Genomic DNA, 23,084 nt, shown 5'->3' on the forward strand with positions numbered 1-23,084 from the left:
AACAAAAATCCCAACATACAATATAATATGTTATAGCTTTACAAAAAATTTATAATTGACAAAAACTTTTGTAAATTACAACATGCTTGAAATACGGAAACAGAATGCTATTCCAAAATGCACCTTAACTTTTAATTTAAGCATTATATCTCTTTATTCTCAAGTTTGGGCAAATCTGGGTTATTCAACCAGAGGGAGAAAACATAAAAAATCTGACTACCTTCAAATTGTCTTCCAAATTCGAGTAAAATAATTCTGTAACTTCCAATCAAATAATCAAAGCAAAACTTTCAAATCTAGAGGATTCTGCCAAAAAAATGAAAAAATCAACTTCCAATCTAATAAACCAAGCATTATAGTCAAAACAAAAATTCCAATCAAATAATCAAAACAATATTTCCGAATCCAAAAAAAGAGAATCAAATAAACCATATGTACCTTCAATTGTCATCGTCGTTGATTTCCAGCGGGGGAGAGAGGTGTCGTCGTCATCAAGGAGCAAGGAGGGAGGCATCGTCATCGTCATCGTCATCGAGCAACGAGGGAGGCATCATAGTCGTTATCGAGCAAGGAGAGAGGCGTTGTCATCGTCGTCGTCGAGCAAGGAGTGAGGCGTTGTCATCAATTTCCAACGAGTGAGGGAGGTGTCATCGATTTTAGAGTGTGGAGTTGCGATTGAGACAATGGTTGCGAGTTCAGAGAGTAGAGTTGATTGAGATTGAGGGGTGATTTCAAAGAGTGGCTGCATAGAGAAACTGAAAAATGAATAGATTTAGGGCTTTTTTTACTTGTGAAATAGTGAACCGGTTTATCAGGCCGACTGATTGGACCGGCGTTTTAAACTGTTCATCCGGTCTAATGGCGAGTTAAAGTGGTTTTTTAAATATAAACAGGTTTTACATTAACTCGGACCGGACACACAACCGAGTCCCGGTCAAACCGATTGGACTGGTCGGTCCGGTCCGGGTTTTAAAACAGAGCATTCATCATAGGATAAAGTAAGAAAAAAAAAATTAATAAGAACTTATTAAAACTATATAACCTACAATATTTCCATAGAGTAATATTATACTTACAAGCTCTTCTCACAAATTTTCTCTCACAATCCCAACGTGACAACTCGTCATTAGTTAACCCACAAATGGGTCCTACTTGCCCATTTGCAAGCTAACCAATGACTAGATGCCAAGTTGAGATTATGAGAGAAAGTTTATGAAAAACTGCTGTGGGCATAACATTTTCCTATTTCCATAACACTTTCCAGGAATAGAGTGAGTGGTGAGGTTGTTGAAACTGGAACCAATCAAGGAAAGTATTTGAACCCACTCCACTGTATTCACTACTGTCCACTTCATAACTTTCTTGCACCACCTCCCTAAATTTCATGTCTTGCACTGAGCCTTCGTATTCTGCAACTTTTTCTGAAGATAATCATCTCTATTAAATTTATACATAGCTACTCAATGGAACTAATCCAGTTTTAAACATTCTGTTCATATACTACCCTCATATTAAACATATACAAATAAATACTGCATTCGACAACTTTCAACAATCAAAATAATACTAGTAATCATCTACTTAAAAAATGCCTTTTGCCCATTCTCCAACTATTCATTTCAGAGCGCAAAATGCCGCAGCTGCCTGCATCAATTGGGTTTTGCGGATCAAGAAACAACGAATTTTCCCTATAAAATCGTGTTCAATTTCAGCTGAGTTGTTCTGAGTATAAAAACTTTGATATCTGTAAACAAAATGTGTTCATCTTGTCCAAACTGATATTTTCTTCCTTTTCCAGAATTTTTTAGGCACTACACCATTCAATGGAAGACTTGTCTCAATTTTGTTATTGGGTCAGACTTTCTCATATGTGGGATGTAAATGTCGCAAAAATGCAAAATGGAAGGAGGGGAACCAGTAAAAATGAGATTTACCAAGATAATGATAATCGACGTCAAGAGCTTTGACTAGCAAATTTGGTGTCTTTCTCGGCTTCCTGTGGTTCCGTCTCTTGGGTAGTTTGCTGGCCATCAGTACTTGAACTAGATTGGTTCAGACTGTCATTGCTCGTCTGCCCACTGAATTCACTACTGCCCAGGTCTAATATTTCTAGTGCCGCCTTCCTGAATTTCTTCATGTCTTCCCTGTATTTAATTGAGTTATATTCTGAGCTTCCATATGAACCATATACAGAGCTGTGTCCTGGTGTGGTTCTGTCATTCAGATCTTCCAAATGCATATTTCCTCCCAATGCTCGAACTATCTGCTCATATGGGAATCGCAAATGGGTCACAGGACAGCATAGGGTTCAATCTTCCGATTCAATTCCAAAATCAGTTTTGGTTTTAATGAAAGTCAATTTGTCAAACTACTGGTGATTGGAATTGTGATGTTTTGAGTAAAGTTGAACAAAAGACCTAAAACAGAGAAGAAAACGAGAGAAAAAGGAAATGGAGCTGAATATACTTCTTTTACTGATACTGTTTCAGTTAATACAAAATAGCTACTGTACACTTTTTATAGTGCAACGATGCTCTAACTAATACTGTTACATTTTAACTGAAAGTGAAACAGAATAGTAACAAACATTATTTAACAACTAACAGTATTCCAAATGACATTTTTACCCTTTTACTAACATCTTCCCTCAAACTAAACTTGGGAAGATCAATGTTGCTTCTTTACTAACATCTTCCCTTAAACTGAGCCTGAGAATCTTGAATCAGTTCTGCCCAAAAGTTCAGCTTAAGTAGTCAATTTTATGCAGGCANATGTGGGACTGAGAAATGCTCGGCGTCTATGTACTTGACAGCTTTCAAGGATTCAACCATCCAGCCTGGTAATGGAGAGTGGTCGTCTTCAATGTTGGGTGGGATTAGGACACCCCAAGATGTGTTGGGAAACACATATGGACCTTCTTCAAAACTTGGATTTTTCACCAAGTTTTCTGCACAAATAAAATGGTAAAAATTAATTTCACCATAATTCTTCACTGAATCCACATGCAAAGTTTTTAATGGGTCTCCAGTACTATGTCATTTGAGGAACATACTGACAAACAATCTGATCTTGGTCGCTATCATTTATAGCTGTTTAGCCCCACACCAAATAATATTACGACCAATTACCGACTCTTTCCCAGAAAAAAATTGCTACAGGTAATCAATACAAAAGTTGCGAGCCAAAAAAATTGCAGTTTTAATTGTAAAAATCATCATGGCACATAACATGAATGCGACCTTACTACCTAACTCCTCAGAAGTAATTGATCAAGCAAACAAAAAACAAAAAAACAAAAAAAAAAAAAAAAAAAAAAATCAAATACAAATCAAGGTCAAGCAACTCAGCTCTTCCCATTAAGCAGGAGATAGTAGCAATGCTTCCATAGCACCACTCTATTATTCTCAAGTACTTCTAATTTTAGCCGAAGTAAACAAACAAATTGCTGAAACAAACCAAATAAACACCAAAAGCAAAAACGAATTAAATATTTCAAACCTCAGCAGCTTCTAAACCAGCACCTAAAATTGAACTCAACAAACCAGAAACCTATAATTAAAACAGCATTTAGTAAATAATAAAATCATAAAGTTATTAATGAGCATTAAATGATCCTTCGTTCAATTATACAACAACAGTCAGCATTATAAGTTCTTACATAAACAACTAGAATTTGTATAAGGTAAAATTACTTTTGGGCCCCTGTTGAGGAAGATTTTGAGCTGCAAGCTTCCGCTTTCTCCTTCTGTAGAAAAGGACGAAAATGCCCACAGCAGCTAAAACAATTGCACCGCCTATCACCACCCCTACCACAAGCCCCGCGATCGCCCCCGGAGGCAGGCCATTAGGAGCCGGCAGCGGGACGGGAATCGCCGGATTCGATCCATTAGTTGGAGTACTCGCCGCCGGAGTCGTAGAGTTGGTCGGCGGAGACGCTGAACCGGTACTGTTAGTGGGAGGTGGCGGAGGTGGTGACGCGGCAGGCGAAGGGGACGGCGGCGACGAAGACATCGCCGGACAAAATCACCTGTAAATTCTTTTTGTTGATAAACACGAGGTTTTTGTCCTATTGTCTAATGATTGAGTGTTTTAGACTTTAGTGTCCATGTTGAAACGAGGAAGAAGCTGGTGGGACCCCAGTTTGCCCGTAAAGCGGGGCGTTTTGTTGAATATTCTAGCTCAACGAGAGAATACGCTGTCGTTTTAATTGATTCTTCTGTCTTTGTCCAGAAAGGATTTGGAAAATTATTTTTTTTATATTTAATTATATCGAGGTGAGGCAGTATGCAGTTCATAAAATACAATAATTCTACGTATATTCTGTATATATACACTGGATACGATGAATATATAATTATCATGTATATATATCTTTTCCATAATAAATATATTTTATAATATCTACTACTATAATTATTGATATAATAGAGAGAATATAAACACAATGTTATTGGATCAACTAGGAAGGATCATCACCGAATAAGATTATGTTAATTACTGGTTTTTATAATTTTTCTTTCTAAGCTTAATTAATATTTAAAAATACATTGTTAAAAAAATTAATTAAACATTGATATAAATAATTAAATTGAGACGCTTACCGTTTGGTCCTTGTAGAGGAGCTTCAGTTCCATAATCCGTACTCGAGCTCTTTGTCTTGGAAGCTTCTTCTTCTTGTTGTTAGTGTTCTTCTTCTTCTTCTAAGGAGAATGCTTAAAGCAACAATCAAACCAAGTGCTGCAACGGCAACCACGATTATTCCAACCAACATTGTTGCAGGCATGGTACCTGGAGTATGGTATTTTGATGATATTTCTCCCGGCAGAGGAGTAATTTCTATCAGAGGTGATTCTGACGGTGGAGCATATGGCGATGGTGGTGTATCATCGGATGGCAGTGGAGATCATGGAGATCGAGATGCCGAAGGATAATATGACATTGAGATAAAGAGTGATATTCAATATAATTTTTGGGCTACCCGGTGAGTTTTGAAAGTATTTTTGATATGATATTACAAGAAAAGGAGCAGAAAATAAGAATAAATAAATAAATGATGAAAGCTAGCTGAACAGAATACTCCAGGGTCAGTTTGTTTAAGTCAAGTCTATGCATTCAATAACTCAGCAAAACTAATTAATTTTCTGTACTGGTTTTCTCTTGATAGAGAAAGTAACAAGTACTGAAAAGAATAGGACTGGTTCAAAAGGTTGGAGCGTTGAGGAAGATGAAAGCCAGCTAAAATTATTCAAGACGAGACTCCCAAGTCAATACAAATTTGCAATATTCACATCAACCCAGACTTAAAGCCAATTTAATTACTTTAATTATAAGAAATAATTGAAAGAAATTTAAGCTAGATTGATGGAATTCAGAGATCAAAGAATTCAGAAGCCTGCAAGTTTTCAGTCAAACGTACGCAAACATATATTCATCTAAACTTGCGTTATTTAGTTAATTGTTATTTAAAATATTCTTAAATAATAATTAAGTTAATTACTTCTGATGATGAAGTAGTTCGATAAAAAATTTTGAGTGTATTACTTAAGAGGTCTAAAGTTCAACTTCCTTTTCGATTGCTAATAGGAATAGTCATTGAAATTTTTATCTGGTTGATAATTTCAGTCCTAAGAGATTAGTTGAAGTGTATATAATCTTTACACAGTTTTTAGTCCTAAAATTTGGAAAATGACTTAGGGCTTTTCTCCAACAATTGGTCATTCATCAACTCCCAGTTGCCACCTCAACTATGGCAACCACCATTCTTACGAGCAACCCCGAAGAGAATGTTTGTTGCTTTGCTTTGTCCAAGAATGATTCTTAAGGGTAATTCAGGAACCTGAGGTTGATGTTTATTGATATTCATTTGACCATTCTCAACTTTTATGGGCAAATACAGACAACTGGCAACTTTCATGCCAGCACCACCTGCAGCAATATTTCTTGCCTTTCATCCTCAAGATAACAATATTATTGCTATTGGCATGGATGATTCATCAATTCAGATACATAATGTCCGCAGATGAGGTACATATGATGCGGATATGCTATTTGTTGGACATTATCTGTGTTCACTTGGAAAGCAGTAGGTGTGATTCATCAATTCAGCTATTTGTTGGATACGCGGATACCCCTATTCCTCAAACCTCCCACATCCTAATCACCAATTACTTGTCTATCATCATCATGGATGTTATGCTTGAAAAAATAGGGTTGACACGGAGTTTTATCAGTATGGGATGGTTAGAACTTGGGAAAGTTCTGCGACCGTTCACGCGCACCCACGTCGCATGATGACGTAAGTGGCATGCTCCTGTCAGTGCAGTGGGTGAGCGTCAAGCTAGCGTATTGTTGGATATTGTACGCATGTCTAATCCCTGCATAAATTGAGGAAATCACTCGGACAGGTGAACAATTGGACGCAGAGAAGGATTTGCACGGTATCCACCCACTTGCAGAATTAGTAATAATGACATTGGTTTATCCCACTATAAATAGTGGACTTCTCTTTCATTTACGGGATTAACTAATTTCACTCTAGAATAACTTACTTTCTCTCTCTCTCTCTTTGTCTTGTATTCTCTAAGATATAACTCAGCTCACTTTACACGACCTGACCTTACTCATTAATACAATATCAGTGGACGTAAGATTCACTTTTGAGCATCCGAACCACTTTAAACTTTGACTCACCCTTTACTAAATTCAATACCCTCATATCACGTGTGACTTCTAATTTTTTTTAGTATTTCTCAAGTGCGAATAGTTGGTGTTAAAGTCAAGCATCAACAATTCAAAATTGATAATCCAGCTTGGCGAGGACCTCGAGTCCCAGTTCAACCAATCAGGCCGAACCGGGTTTTAAAACCTTTGTCCTGAAACTGGAAGATTTTCCAAGTGTTTTGAAAAAGGCCTGTGTAGAAAGCTATGATGATTTTTAGTCTGTACACCGCTAACTCCAAATGAATGTTATAGCCACACTTCACAGCCAGAACCCCGATTTGCAATTTGCAGCAAAATTCAGAAGAAATGAATTATAATATTGAACTATTACTAACCGTGCAAAAATTCTAAACTAAATTAACTATTGCTTAGCCCTGGAAAAAGGCACAGACAATGGCCTTATTATTTGTTGTTGACCAAACATGAGATGAAAACCCTCTATATCTACAGCTTGTTATAATACTGTTTATCTATGTTTTAAACTATTTTTTAAGATGGCTTGTATGGGAGTTGCGTGTCAGGTGTTACACCTGGAGAATACTCCTTTTTTTCCACCCAAAACAAACATTTGATGTCCATGTCAACTACCGTGACGGGGTAGTTTATATTTTATTTATAAATTCATTATTTCTTGGGGGGATTTTTGTTATTTGATTAAACCTCAGGGGTGAACTTAGATTAAATTTTCTAAAGATCCCACCAACTGTCTGTCCAACTAAGATGGAGTTGGTGACACTAAAACTAATTATTGTGCCATTTTTCTATTGGCATATGCTGAGTTGGAAAGACACCAAATCAGATTTTCTATATCATTAAGCCAGAATTGAAGAACATAAGTAAAAAATCAATAACAGGAAGATTTGGAGAAACACTAGATCACTGCCGTCTTATTAAAATATTAAGAAGAAATATAACTACAGAGTACAGAACAGGCAAACCAATTGGCCGCATAATATAAGTTCATTAATAAAATTGTAAAATGTAAGACAACATAGATGAGTTGTTTGGTTGGTTCCACTTTGGACCATTTTAAATTGAGTGGAATCTTTATACTTCAAGTAGTCATTTAATACGTACCTCCCAAGGGTCAGGAATTACCATTCTAAACCTTTGCAAGGGATTCTACCTATAAACGCAAAATATTGTTCAACATGGATATCGGGCACAATATAAATTTTTTCTCTAGGAGTACAATTGAGACAAGGGGCAAAATGGTCTTTATAACAATCAATAATTCGCTTCATTTCTAATTAAGCCTTGCTCTAGCTATACCATCAAACTGTGAAAATAAATTTTAGCTTAATCGTTATAGTAAAGATCTTCATCCATGCTTTCCGTAATGCCAAATTACTCATTTTACCCACATATTAATAAAACAATACTATCTTTGTGTAACCAGAGCGAGTATTTTTTAAAAAGAATCAAATCGTTGTGCAAGAGTTTACGATAAGCTCGAAGTTAGTGACAGCTCGGAGAAAGTGAAGCTTAAAGCAATAAGCAAAGCTCAGTAGAGGAAGTTGACCGATAATTGTTTTAGAGGAAGTTGACCGATAATTGTTTCACAGATTATCGATAAACCTTATCTCTTAATATTAAGGACATGATTTCAAAACCTTATAGTTCAATCCTAGATTTAGCACAATCATGGGATTAACTTCCCATGATTAAATGTGATCCCTAAAAGAACTCACTTACCATTATCAAATTCTTTTATAAATAACTCAATTTATAATCTTCGTCATCACCATCAACAGTGAATTCATCGCTTGAATCGTTTGTATCGGAAGCTGAGAGAATTTCTTCTTCTTCGTGTTCCATGAATAATGAATTGTTAATTGATTACTGGAGAAGGAGCTCGTCCGCTCTTTAAAATCGCCAATTTGGCGGTAAAATGAAGGAAACCAAAAAAAAAAAAAAAAAAAAAAAGTGACGTTGTGATGATTTGGGGGGTGTTTGGTAGCGAGAGGGTAGTGTTCTGTAGCTGGATTAGGATATTCATGGACTTATTAGTTGTTCAAGGAATTTGTACTTAAGATATTTTTTTTTTCCTTTTCCTTGGTTATTTTATTATAAGAGAATGAAATATAGTCGTGGATTATCAAAACATCGTTACAACACTATTTTTTTTTATTGGTAGTCGGGCGTTCAGGCCGACTAATTATTGAGATCTATTAAAACACTTTATAAACTCAATTAAAATGTTCGGACCAATTAATTATTGGGATCCATTAAACATCCTACAAGTTCAATGAGTCAGGTAAGTTACAGATATAATATGTGATCATTTTATGTGACTCGAACACAAAACATCTGGATAACCTAGAGTCTTGCCATCCGACCACAAGCCAAGTGGTTTACACTTTACACCACCATTATTAAGACAATACAATTGGAATTTCATACTAAAGAGGGTAACACCCACCCTCGGGTAGCTCCGGTGGTAAGACAAGCGTTATAATGTCTTATTAAGGCGTACAGTCTTAGGTCTGAATCCCTGACTCTCAAGATTTTAGTCGAGGTACGCACAAACCAGTCTGGACTCCTATTTCAAAAAAAATAAAAAATAAAAAAGTAGGTTCACCATTGCATTGTGTGTACATTTTCAAAGCATTTGCAGATTGTATGGAGGATAGGGTAGGAAGAAGGTGGAGGAAGAAGACTAGAAGATGGGTTAGTCAATGAATAATTAACAATGACTATTGACCTTGGTTGGGACAACAAACCACTAACTAATTTATTCATATTTCAACTTAATTAACAATGACTATTGACCTTGGTTGGGACAACAAACCAACTTATTATGCCTGAAAAGTTAGGGCTGACGTGAACTCTCATCAGCAAAAGCCAATCAGAGTTCATAAATATTTTGTATCGTCCAGACGCTGTCATGTCGCACAGTGACGCAAGAGGTATGGTTCCTGTCAGTGCAGTAGGTGAGTGTCGGGCTTGCGAGCGGTTGAGGATTATCCACCTGTCTAAACCCTATGCAATTTGAGGATATTTCTTGTGCAGATAACCAATGGGATGCAAAGAAGGATTTGCACTACACCTACCCACTTGCAGACTTATAATAATTACCTTGAAATCTCCCACTATAAATAAAGGACATCCCTTTTATCTATAAGATTGACTAATCTTAGTCTAAAATAGCTTACACATTCTCTCTCTCTTTGTATTATCTTTATATTATAACTCAACTCGCTGCACACGACCTGATTTTACTCATCTATTAATACAATAGTAATGGACGTAAGATTCACTTTTAAGCATCCGAACTACTTTAAATATCGTTTCTCATGCATTATTTCATTTCATGTTTTCTTATCATATGTGATTTTTAAGTCTGCTTAACACTTTACACGTGCAAGTCGTTGATGTTAAAATCAAGTATCAACACAACTAATGAAGTTGCATATGCAGAATTATAATCTAATAATGGCATGATGCTAACCATCGATGTCACCAAGACAGTATTAATCTAGAAAGCTGTTATTACAAGTTAAGAGTTTTATAATAAAGAATTATGACCAGTCTTCTTCTAGTGGCATCATTAATAATAAGATGGGATGCTTCTAGCCAGCCTTCCCAGAAAGCCACTTACCAACCGGTTTCTTGTTTTCAAGTTACCATATTTTGAATTCATATCAGATATCAGTAAGGTATTCTGATATGAACTAGGGGGAGTCAGGTTCAGTACAGTAACTATTCAAAGCCATTAATCACTCGCAGTTTATAAGTTGCTTCAATACTTCTGTGACAGTGGACAACTTACAATATTTACCGTTTTCGTTTTCCATACTGCATCATGGTGTAATAATTTATACAAACTTCATCTTCAGATTCTTTTTGCTTGACATCATCGGTCATTAAATTAACAATTCTACGTTGGAAAATTGAATAATTCCTATTTTTAATATCCACTTGTATCTCCCCAGAGATGCTCCAGGAAATTGCACTGCTGACAAATACAGCGCTTAATGACTCATCACCAAAAAGATATTGAAAAAAACTTTCCTAGAATTTGATTATGCCTTCCATCTTTCAGTAATGGAGATAGATAATTGGCCAACAGGTGATAATTAATATAATATCAGCTTCTGAGTTGACCACGCAAGAGTGACAACTTTTCCACAGAATAAACAAAGACTTCCCCCATATATTTATTAGCCAGGAATCGTTCTGATCCTGCCGGACAAGAAAACTACCGCAAGTTCTTCATCACAATCCTTGTATTTCCAGTATGTATCCTTCTCAAAATGATGCTCACACATACACAACTGACGGGCATCCAGGGCCAGTCCCAGTTTCAGGAATTCCAAACCCCAGTCCAACACAACCCTATCCTCATCCTCAAGCTCCATATATCTCCTCCGGCGTGCGGGTTCGTGTACCGGGGAAATGGTCTACTGGTCTTTGCCATTGTTGCGATGATGTAGCCAATTGTAAGCTCATCAAAACTCAGTTCGATCAATAATAATTACTGGCTTTAATTAACCCCATTTTTTTTTTTTTTTGGTTCAGGTTTTGTCACTTGCTTTTGTCCTTGTATAACGTTTGGACAGATTGCCGAGATAGTGAGTAAAGGGTCATCCCGTAAGCGATCTGCAAACCAATTCCATTCTAATTACTTTCCTTTTAGACGATTTAAATGATTTTTATGGTGAATATATATATGCTGTCATCAATGGTGTTACAGCTTGTGCTGCGAGTGGTGCACTTTATGGACTATTGGCTATGACTGGATTTGCCTGCTTGTATTCATGCTCCTTTCGCTCAACTATGAGGGCTCAATACGACTTGGCAGAGTCACCCTGTGTGGATTGTTTAGTGCACTTCTTCTGTGAAGCTTGTGCACTGTGCCAAGAATACAGAGAACTCCAAGAACGCGGCTTTGACATGGGAATAGGTAAAAATACTCTTCATCTAATCACTCATAGCTCGTAATTTCATATTCCACTGGTTCTTGAACATATATATACAATATTAACCTCTCTCTATATTTATGGTTTTTGCTGCGAGTTACAACTTCATAAATACCTGACGCCTAGGATTCTTTTTAGTCCTGAGATATGTTCTTATAGTAGTTTTTGGCTGTACTTTGATAATCCTGAAGACCTCATGAACTGGTAGATCTTTTATTTGTACCATTTACAATCTGATGAACTTCAAAAGAAGTGACTAGCCTGCAGATTACTTTATAAACTTAGAACAATATTTGTCGTTAAGCAGTAAATTTTTCAACAGAAGAAATACTTTTCACTCTCATAGGTAGAAGACTCGTAAAAATTCCAAATATATATAAGACAAGGAAGTTATCGATCATATGGTTTTGCATTACAAAACAAAATCCATCTTTATATAATAACGTAGATTTGGTTTGGAAAAAATCTTAAAAATGGATCAGTACTTGACTACAATTGAAAGTCGTTGGGTTAGGTAGAGGACATGGTTTATAAACTTTATATAAGACCATGTTGAACTATTTTAAACTGGAGTAAACGACTTTTTCGCACCCAAGCTAGGTTTGCCTTAATGACACTTACTCACCACAAAAGTTTCAAAATATACTTTCTCACTCAAAATTAATTTTTCATTACTATCTAAAGTCGATTTCGGTGGCAAAAATTCACTCTGTCATCACTCATCACTATTTGAACTTCCGGTCTCTTCTCTAAAAAACTCTTTTCATTCTAATACTTGATTTCTCGCCGATTGCCAACCACAGCAAAGCTAAGGTTTTTTTCTTGTTCTTAGCTAATTTCTGGCTTATTTCGACGACGAGTATTCATTTAGTCACCACTATTCGATCCATCGACCTCCACTCAACAAAACTCCTCTTATCCTGACTCCTGATAACTTGTAAAACACCAGTTGAGAAAGTAAAGTGTATTTTGGGTATCAACATAATATCAACTTCAGGTGGGAAAGTGGTATTTTGAAACTTTTTGGGTGGAAAAGTGTCATTAAGGCAAACCTTGGGTGGGAAAAAATTCGTTTACTCTTTAAACTATTACGTTAATGTACAAGCATGCATGGACTGATTGATTGGCTCTTTTCTTCTTTGGGATGTTGGGAAATGAAGGATGGGAGTCCAACATGGACAGACAGAAACGAGGAATTACAGTTGCTCCAATGGTGGCATCAGCCATGAGAAGATGAAATCAATTCTCATGCATGCATGTGGAATTTTGGCTACTGCTGCTTCTGCTTCTGCTTGATCGATCGTGTGCTACTGCTAGTGTGATATTACTCGTGTAATCTCTTGTGTATGTTGTTGTATTGCTTCTTGTAGTTGTGGCTTTTGGAATATTATTGTTTGCTTGTTATATTTGCACAGAAGAACAAAAAAAAAGGTGGAAATCAAGGACTTTAGTTTAGTTTAATTCCCATCAAGATATAATTTGTATAGATCTGCGAGCTGATTTGAGAATAAATTTTGAAGAGAAGTTGAAGGTCAGTTTGATTCTTCTGCTACAACTGTGGACTTGCTCCTATATATAATAAACTACTAAATTTGCAATTAAATATATTTCATTAATCTTTCTTAATTAATATAGAGTAAACGACATATTCCCACCCAAGCTTTAGCCAAATCTCAAGTTGATATTTTTGTTTGTATCTATTCTAGATTCTCACCTTTAAACAAACACCATTAGTAACTATTGGAAGTGATTGGAAATGGTAAGTGGGGTTGGCAAGTAAAGGTATGGGTTTTGTAGATGAGGTTGTGGAGAGTCTAACGGTGGTCTTGGAAGTAATTTTGGACTTCGGAATCAAATAAAAAGGCCGAAAACCGTTGGCTTAAACGTTGCTAACGTTAGCCACTTTTTGCTAGCATGAACCCATTTTATGCCAAAGAAAGCTTTGGTGTACTTTAGTGTGCTAACATGCACCGTGCTATAGTGAAAATTTGAGAATTTGTTAAAATAAAGGAAACTGCGTTAACCCCAAGGGATTCACCTGATGGTCGAAGAGGCGTGTTCTTTTTTTTGACTTCCTAAGTTCAAACTTTAGGGTCACCTATCCAATGCATAATTATGCCTTACATGGTTCATTGGGTTTGTAGAATATTCAATGGATCTTGAAGATTAGTTAAAGTGCCCGTAAGCTGGCCCGAACACCTCGGTTACCAAAAAAAAAAAAAAAAAACTGCTTTACTTTAAGGGTAGGAATCTAGAATAAAAACAATCAGGGTGGGAATATGTCGTTTTCTCATTGACTATATTTTATATCATGGAAATAAAAGAAGTTAGGAGATACACTGTGCCTTAGTTAATATAAGTCCACTCATAAATCAAATACATTAAAAGATTAGGTAAAGCTATATTGAATTAATATATATTAAACCACCTTTGGGTGATCGGGTAGGATAATAAAGACTGTTGGGTGTATTACTCAAGAGGTCTTGAGTTTGATTCTCTTCGGTTAGGGATTAGTCACCTCCGACCACAAAAAAAAAAAAAAAAAAAGAATAATATATATTGACAATTATATATATACAGTAGAACTTCTCTATAGTGATACTCTATATAGGAATAATCTCCATATAGTTATTAAAAATTTTAGTCCCTACTTGAGCCAGTTATAAATAAGAATAAAATTCATATTGTAATAAGTTATAGTTTGTCTAGGTCCCGTCTTAAGAAACTTGCCTCTACATAGTAATAATTATATGTATATTATAAAAAAAAAAATATGTTATGTTAGATTAAATGTTTAAGATGAAATAAATTTTTTATCAAAAGTTGTTTGAAACAATGATTTATGCTTTAAAGTTGCTACCGTATCTTTTATCTTGTGGGTACGTAATAAGTTGACAACATGGACACCTTCTTGTTAAAACCAAAATATTTTTAACTACATGTTTATAGCTTTTTGGCACGAAACTTTTGATATTTCTTTACTATATTCATCTTCAAGATTATCTCTTTTCTCTTCTTGTCTAAGGGGGTGTTTGTCTGAGCTTATGAAAATTAACTTATAAACAATAAGTGCTTATAAGCTAAAATTAGCTTATAAGCATTTGAAATTTTAAGCAATTACGTGTTTGGTTAAAATACTTATAAGTGACTGATAAGTAGTTGACGTGTTTGGTAAAATGTGGCTTATAAGTACATTTTATTATAAAATGACTAAAAAAGATACTACATTACATAAGGGTATACTATGGAATTTTAAAATTAAACAAGGATAATGTGGTAATATACTTGATCAAACTAACTTATAAGCAGAGTGTTTATAAGCAAAAAAAAAAAAAAAAGTACCTCCCCCCTTAACTTATTTTTTTTTTTTTTTGCTTATAAGCTCAACTTGTAAGCTCAAAAAAAGTTATAAACAAACATGTCTGCTTAATTTTAGAGCTTATAAGCTAGTTTGACCAACTTATAAGTTTAGACAAACACCCTCTAAATCTAGTAATGATTTCTTCTTCAGTTAAAGTATACACGACTTGTTGCTCATTTGGATGATTAAGAAAAATATTAATATCTATTTTATTAGTGTAGTAAAGTTATCGAATCTGATCACTCAATTTTGTAATAACTCTTTGATATTCATTTCTATACTATCCTAATGCTATTAAAACAATAAATCAAAATCTTAATACCACTAAAACATGAATTAATAATTTTTTAATCAAAACAATAATTTTTTAATCAAAACAATAATTTTTGTAATTACACCTCTATTAAGTTATAACATTCTCATAATAATAAATTTAGTTGATCCAATATTATGACTATAAAGAGGTTTTACTGTATTAATCAATATTTGACATTCAAATATTATATTAAAAAAAATTACCACCTAATAATTATTCTTGAAATGTTACAAAATCCAAAATCTGATCCCTATACATCATTATTTGTTTGTTTTTTTCTAATTTTATATTTTTATCAAAGAGTAATGTAACAGTCACCGAAGTAGTGCACTGAATTCATGCATCGAATGACGTGACAAAATTCTGACTGTTGATTAATTTTAACTTAATATTAATCGACGGTCAGGATTTTACCATATTATTCGGTGTATAACCTTCGGTGGCTGTATCATTTCTGTTTATAAAAAAAAAAAATTCTCTTTTTTGTAAATATACGGCCAACCAAACAGAGCCTTATTGTGACTATTCGATCTGAACCCGGTCTGGTCCACTACAAGCGGCCCAATACGCTGTGAAAAGCCCAAAAACATAAGCGAAACCCATCCTCGTAAGTCTTATGGCCATTTTAGGGTTTTTTAAGGGTTTTTGGTTCGTTACTTAAAATTTTCACTGAAAACTCAGCGAGCAAATGGCGTCTCTCATGGCGATACGGAGCGCACGAAGCCAGAGGCTTTCTTCTATGTTGAAGGTACGCTATCAGTCTTTTAACTCGTCTTATCTAAACAATCTTCAGATCAACTTCGACAAAACCCTAACTCTGAAAATAGCAAAACCCTTAAGTACGTATGCTGCCCCAAATGAGTACCCACCACCACATTCACAGTCACCATTGCCTGATTCTAGGGTTTTTCAAAACCAGAGGAGTGGTGATAATAGTCAGTGGGCTACTACACAGGGCCAAAACCAGGGGAATTTTAGTAATAATCAGTTCAACCATCCCAACAGGGGATACCCTAATCAGGGACAGAGATATCCTAATCAAGGACAGGGATATCCTCAACAACAGCAGCAATATAATGCTAATCAGTATCCGTATCAAAACCCTAATAATCAGAACCATCAGCCACCCAAAAACCCAAATCAGTGGAACAGTCAAAGCTCTAGTCAGGTTAATATTTCGAGCCAGAATTATCAGCAACCCAGAAGCCCTAATCAGTGGAACAATCAACAAAATCAGGGTTACCAACAGACAAGAAACCCTAACCAGTGGGTCCCTCAGGGTCAACAGATTAACTCGAATCAGGCTCATGTTAGTAGTCAGGCGCCGGCTCCGGTTCCAGGTCCAGGTCCGGCTCCTTCAATTGCTGATTTGGCACGGTTATGTCGGGAAGGGAAGGTTAAAGACGCCATTGAGTTGATGGATAAAGGTGTTAAAGCTGATGCTGATTGTTTTTATGCTTTGTTTGAGTTGTGTGGAAATGCAAAGTCGTTTGAGAATGCGAAAAAGGTTCATGATTACTTCTTACAATCGACCTGTAGGGGGGATTTGGCCTTCAATAATAGGGTGATTGAAATGTATGGAAAGTGCGGGAGTATGACCGATGCCCGGAGGGTGTTTGATTACATGCCAGATATTAATATGGATTCGTGGAATTTGATGATAAATGGGTATGCGGATAATGGTTTAGGAGATGAGGGTTTGCAGTTGTTTGAGCAGATGAGGGAGTTGGGGTTGAAACCAAATGAGCAGACTTTTCTTGCTGTTTTCTCAGCTTGTGGTAGTGCAGATGCTATTGAAGAGGGTTTTATACATTTTGAGTCTATGAAGAATGAGTTTGGGATCAATCCAGGGATTGAACATTACATAGGGCTGATTGGTGTTTTTGGAAAATCTGGGCATCTGTATGAGGCTCAACAGTTCATCGAGGAGAAACTGCCTTTTGAACCCACGGCAGAGATTTGGGATGCTTTGAGAAATTATGCTCGAATGCATGGAGATATTGATTTAGAAGATCGAGCTGAGGAGTTAATGGTTTATCTTAATCCATCCAAGGCGATTACTAATAAGATCCCTACCCCACCACCTAAGAAGCGTACTGCGATTAGCATGCTTGATGGGAAGAATAGAATTTTGGAGTTCCGGAACCCAACTCTTTACAAGGATGATGAAAAATTAAAGGCATTGAGTCAAATGAAGGAAGCGGGTTATGTACCTGATACAAGATATGTACTTCATGACATTGATCAGGAGGCTAAAGAACAGGCTTTGCTCTACCACAGTGAACGATTGGCAATAGCATATGGTCTTATCAGTACTCCAGCTAGGACACCTCTTAGGATCATTAAGAATCTTCGTGTTTGCGGGGACTGTCATAATGCCATCAAGATCATGTCCAAGATTGTTGGGAGGGAATTGATTGTTAGGGACAATAAACGTTTCCATCATTTCAAAGATGGCAAGTGCTCTTGCGGAGATTATTGGTGAAGGTTGCTACTTCTACAATACATATCCACTCTGTTTACTGATTATCAAAGTTTAATATGTAAAGTGCTTAATTTGCCAAGCTATATGGCTTGCTGAGGAAAGAAGGTTGCTAGTTACTGGAAATGAACTATTCACTACTTTATAATATATGCTGTGCTTGCAAATGCTGAATTGATTAGGTTTTATGAAAATTCCAGTGTCGATTCACATGTCCTTCTTTGACTACCATCTATGCTGTATATGTTTTCCATTTGTTTTGTAGGATTGGAAGTCATGAATGGAACTTTTAGGACTCATAGTTTGTTTCCTTTTCATGGACTCCTGTTTGCATAGTGATGATAGCATTTTGTTGTGGCTCTAGGTGGAAGCTTTTTAAGAATTAATTGTAACCTGGAGTATTTAAATGCTAATATGCCACTAGTATAATTACATTGCTATAGCTACTGATTCTATGTTAGATGCTTAGCACAGGATCAACTTGTGTGTTTCCTGTAATTGTATTTCTGTCATCTGTGTTCAAATTTTCATATCATAGATCTATGTATCAGGTTGAATGGGTTTAACTGCCTTCAATTGTGAAAGTGAATTGCCGTCAACGAATATTGTTCATTTAAATTATGTATTGTCTATTTTCATAAACCATAGTTTAAATGAAGGTTAAGTTTTCACCTTGTAGACCCAATTGTCGTCAGTTAGACACTGGCTTGGTGAAACAGACACAGGTCTTGTGTTGCTTATTGTCTCACGGGTAACTGAGAGAAAATTATGCAAGTTTAAGCAGACTTATGTGAGTATTGCGCTATATGTTGCTTAGTTAAATTACTATAAAATCCCACCTTTTATTTTTTTTTTGTGTTTGCGGGTGTCTTATACACTCAAGAGTCCCAAGCAAATCGTCAAACTATCTAGAGGTAGTTAATCACCATTTTTAGGTCAATATACTTCGCGTGTATTTGATTCCCATTATGTTGTGCCCAAGTTCTCAGCAACAAATGGGAAAATGAGAAAGTGCGTCTTCAAGTGAAAAGAGGTTAAATTTAAATAACTTTATTATTTATTACAGCCACAGGACAGGAAGTTGAAGATTTGAGTGCCAAAAGAATATGCATCAGTTTACAGAATGCCCATCATTTATTGCTATTGCTTTACAATATTTTTTTGTAGCGGGGAATATATAACAGAAGTATTCTTAATCATGGCAGCAATTTCTTTTCTGGTAAAGAATCACAAACTAGAAAAGCTTGTCTAGCCATCGTTCGTGGTGCGAGTCATCATGGTCATGAACTCATCCATATTAACCATACCATCGCCATCAGTGTCTACTGCTCTCACCATTTTCCTGCAATCCTCCAGGCTGCAACTCTCTCCAAGTCTCCTTAAAATTTCCATGATTTCTTCTGCACTTATCTTCCCATCGTTGTTCATATCAAATGCCCGAAATGCACTCTGTATGTCCATTGTTCTAACCCCTCCTCCCTTGTGTATTTCCGTTAACTCTTTAAAGTCAATATAACCATCTTTATCCTGATCAACCGCCCGGAAGATTTTTGTAACTTCTGCAATCATGTTTTCCTGTCCTAGAGCTGTAAGAATCACCTCGTACTCCGACTGGGATATTTTCCCATCTTTGTTGGAATCAAATTTATCAAACACTTTCTTCATCTCATTTATGTTTGGCATGAATGTGGGTAACAAGCCAGAGTTTTTCCTGTCTCGAGAAGAAAATAGCCGAGATGGCTTCCGCAGAAACTTGTTCTTCGAAATCTTGAACCGGAACTCGAGTAAGCTCACGTTTGCCATGTTTTCTTGTGTTTTCGCAACGAGGGAAAAATTTGTGTCAAGAATGCGATAAGATGTAACACCTCTTTTGGATCGTAGAACGACAGAGATGGCAAGCATGCATTTATATGCTTTATAGCGTTAGGATAAAACGAATTGGAGGTTATCTTTTATTCCTCAGATAACAAGTTGAAAAGCAACCATTCTGGAAGGATTCTGAAGTAACAAATAGAATACATAATAAAGAACAAAGATGGTTGCAGAAAAGAACTTTTAAGTAAAGAATACATTCCTTGCTGAGGTTACAACCTATCGTAGATGTAAAAAATCTACGATTACGGAAATAGGGTCTGATCTTCTGAGATTGAGGCCACTGACAATCCGCTGGACTTGTACACTCGAAGAGATGAGCGTGAAGCTTATGAGAAACACTAGGGTGGTGTTTGCCGTAGACACTCTGACGCTAAAGTCAGTAAGTCTGAAAGAGACGATTTAATAAGAATTAAGGGAAAGAAGGATTACCGGGAGTTTTGTCAGAGACTAAGACTACAACGAAGGCGTCAGGTTCTCGAGAGCAAGAACTTAGGAGCAAATTGGTGGTTTTGAGTATTGAATATTGGATATTGAATGAATTATGAGAGGGCAGACCTCTGTTTATATAGTGAACCAAAGGGGTTGGAATCCTAGTAGGACACTAAGTTCTACTTTGGGAGATAATCCCTATCAGGAAAGAAATATATTTTTTGTCCTTATCAGATTGGGTTTACTAGTTTCAGTAAGATTCAAGATCTTAGCAGAAAAGAAAATAGAATGGGAATCTGATTTCCTATTGATGGACCGCTGTAGGCTAATGGGCCGAAACCCAGTTTTAGCTTGACTTGTAGGATAGCCCAACTTATAGAGTGGGCAGTTCACAAGGTGACTTTAAGCATAGACTTAACCGGGATTGGGCTAAGGCTTTGAGCCGTGACATGTTTATTTCATTATTGGGCCTTGTCAGGCCCAAGATGATTTTTTACTCATACAGTTAACCCTTCACTCTCTAAGTTAAATGGTATTTAGCTTAGAAAGTAGATTTAATCGAATGAGTGTAGACTGAGCAGATTAGTGCCAGTAGCTCGCCAGGTCGAATGGATCGTTATTTGGAATATGAAAGTTCGTTCGACCAACTTGAGTTGGGAGGAGTTTGCTCAAAACCTGAGTCGAGATGAGTGAATGCTCGACCAACCGAAGTTGGGAGAAATATTGATGTTCGCTTGACCAACCTAAGTTGGGAAGTGAATGTGAAGACTCTCTCGACCAACCTGGGTTGGGAGGAGATACTGCCTTATAATAGAAAACCTAGGCGTTAGGTCATATGGTCAAGTCGGCATGACCGACCTATAGTTGAACTCTCAAGACATTGGGCCTTGTGACCGAGTCAACGTGACCGACTTGTAGTTGGAACTCAAGGAATCAAGCCTTATGGCTGAGTCAGCGTGATCGACTTGTAGTTGAAATTTTCAAGACTTTAGTCCTTATGTGTTGAGTTGATGTAAATTGATTGAAGGTGAACATAGTAGATGACTTAAAACAACTCTATATGGTAATACCATGGTGTGTAGTTATCAATAATAAATTGAATAAGAGAAGTAATGGTGTGTATATGTAATAGTAGACCAAATCAAGAGTATGCTAAGTGGAGAAGTAATAAGTCAAATGGAGTAATATGGATGTGGTGCAGGTGTCAAGCAATAAACCGAATGGAGAGAGAATAAACAAAGGGAGAAATAATAAGCCAAACAAACTCATGGCTGAATGGAGAAGTGATTCATGGCGTGCATATATAATAAACCAAATAAATAATAAGTCAAGTATAGAAAGAAATACTATGTCTGGGATGCATGTGTTGAGCAATAAGCTGAATGGAGAAACAAAGAGCTAAATAGAGAGTAAAATGCATGGGACAATATTGAGTCGGCTCTGTTCTTTGGTTTGAGTGTGGATGTTGTATGGTCCACACCAGTTGGCTCGGCTCACGCTGTTGAGTGAGGTATATACCAAGTGGGAATGTTTCCCAAGGTTGGACTCGACTGGTTTGTAAAAACTAAGTCTTTGCAAATCGGTTGAGGGCGGCTTGCTCAGCTCTGCCCATGTTGCCGAGTGGGAGATGCACCTGCGACTGGAGCCATCCTCTTGGGGCTCAATTGAGCTAATCAGGTTTAATGGTTTTCTTTAAAAGATAGCAGCATGGGTGACACTTGTCTTCATTCATTTATTGGGGCAATCACTTTTTATAACTCTCATTTTTCAAGTTTGCTTTCTTTTTTCATTCTTCACTTTAGAGAGTTAAAAATTGGGCATCCCTTCTGGAGCAGTTTATTGGGGTAGAGCCGAGTGGAGGATGGTTAGCGATTAGCTTGTTTCAGAAGAGGGTGTTTTGATGGTTGAGTAGGTTTTTCTCGTTTCTAAAAGGGTTAAGAGTAATCTAGGACTTTCAAACCGCATAGGAAGTATCAGTCCTTGATTTTTCAACGGAGAAGGACACAACACAATCGGGCTCTTCACTCATCCTCACTCAACTCGGTTGGTTGACCCGAATGACTAGTGTCGTCTGAAGTAGGTGATACTTTGTTGAGAAATCTGTGGTTGAGCCAGATGGAACTTTATAAGGGTGACTTCTGAGTGGAGTCAAGTGGTGGAACACTGATTTGTGCAGATTGGTGTGAGATTGGTCAAGGCCAAGTGCTTTTCTCTTGGTGCTCTTGATCTGAGTCGAGAGAGGTTTCGCAGAGCTGTGTCGAGTAAGATTGTTAGCAAATCACCGAATGGCTTATGTATCAGCTTTGTGGCATCGAGATTGACTAATCCGAGCAGCGCGAGGTGAGTTTTTTGATTCAACAATTAGATGGAGATCATCGAGCTGTGCCGTATGACTCTTTGTGTGAATCCAAGGTGCATGGCATGATTGGATTTAAGATTTAATTACTGACGCCAAGCCATGTGTGGGATTCTTGCGCTAAACAAGCCCCAACCTTGGACTTGGCTGGGATAAGCAAGGCAATTGGTCCCCGTATAAGCCTTTGGAGATGACTGTCGGGCCGTGCCGACTGGAGTCATAGTTATCTGACTACTTTATTGGTTGAATCGCTTTTGGGTTGGCCGATTTGAGTGGGTAGTTGAAGAAGAGACTCGTTTATGGGGCCACTAAGGATGAATGGAAGAGACTGAACTCTTGAGGTGTTTGGAGAGATTGCAACTCACGTTTCAGAGGGTGGATTTCTATCCTTATTCCACCAGACTCCACTCGAACTCGTTGGCAGAGCTGAGTCAGTGGTTGGAGTCGAATTTGAAGATGAACAAGAACTCGCTCTGCACTAACTTAGAGCTGCAGAAACCGGTGGTGGTGCAATTGCAATGTTATCTAAGTCAGTAGTTAATGGAGGTACCAAAGGTAAGCTATTACTTGGAGCTGCAGTAGGAAGAGTCTGAGCAGAGGCCCTTATCAGGAATCAGATTTCA

At 36.9% G+C, this 23,084-nt stretch overlaps 4 protein-coding genes across 5 annotated transcripts; 2 read left to right on the top strand and 2 right to left on the bottom strand.

Annotated features, from left to right (window-relative positions):
* Positions 1–2,777: 2,777 nt before the first annotated feature.
* LOC116124332 (leucine-rich repeat extensin-like protein 5) lies at positions 2,778–4,232 on the bottom strand. 2 transcript variants are annotated; one of them, XM_031410054.1, is made up of 2 exons: positions 3,693–4,230; positions 2,778–3,445 (listed from the first exon to the last, which is right to left on the bottom strand). In XM_031410054.1, the coding sequence occupies exons 1-2, from the start codon at positions 4,009–4,011 to the stop codon at positions 3,405–3,407; spliced, it is 360 nt and encodes a 119-aa protein (XP_031265914.1). In that variant the 5' UTR covers positions 4,012–4,230; the 3' UTR covers positions 2,778–3,404. The 2 variants fall into 2 exon arrangements, with proteins under 2 accessions (XP_031265914.1, XP_031265913.1); XM_031410053.1 differs by lacking the exon at positions 2,778–3,445 and adding an exon at positions 3,459–3,549 and having other exon boundaries at positions 3,693–4,232.
* A 6,675-nt stretch (positions 4,233–10,907) lies between these two features.
* On the top strand, positions 10,908–13,072 carry LOC116124313 (protein PLANT CADMIUM RESISTANCE 2-like). The gene is made up of 4 exons (XM_031410031.1): positions 10,908–11,162; positions 11,242–11,313; positions 11,417–11,626; positions 12,803–13,072. The coding sequence occupies exons 1-4, from the start codon at positions 10,961–10,963 to the stop codon at positions 12,877–12,879; spliced, it is 561 nt and encodes a 186-aa protein (XP_031265891.1). The 5' UTR covers positions 10,908–10,960; the 3' UTR covers positions 12,880–13,072.
* Positions 13,073–15,985: 2,913 nt separating this feature from the next.
* On the top strand, positions 15,986–18,365 carry LOC116124312 (pentatricopeptide repeat-containing protein At2g15690, mitochondrial-like). Its single transcript, XM_031410030.1, has one exon. It carries the CDS (start codon positions 16,008–16,010, stop codon positions 17,802–17,804), a length of 1,797 nt encoding a protein of 598 aa, XP_031265890.1. The 5' UTR covers positions 15,986–16,007; the 3' UTR covers positions 17,805–18,365.
* A 507-nt stretch (positions 18,366–18,872) lies between these two features.
* LOC116124339 (calmodulin-like protein 1) lies at positions 18,873–19,658 on the bottom strand. The gene has a single exon (XM_031410061.1). It carries the CDS (start codon positions 19,602–19,604, stop codon positions 19,050–19,052), a length of 555 nt encoding a protein of 184 aa, XP_031265921.1. The 5' UTR covers positions 19,605–19,658; the 3' UTR covers positions 18,873–19,049.
* Positions 19,659–23,084: the final 3,426 nt, after the last annotated feature.

This window comes from Pistacia vera, unplaced genomic scaffold (genome assembly GCF_008641045.1).
Source record: "Pistacia vera cultivar Batoury unplaced genomic scaffold, PisVer_v2 Contig151, whole genome shotgun sequence".
NCBI lineage: Eukaryota > Viridiplantae > Streptophyta > Magnoliopsida > Sapindales > Anacardiaceae > Pistacia > Pistacia vera.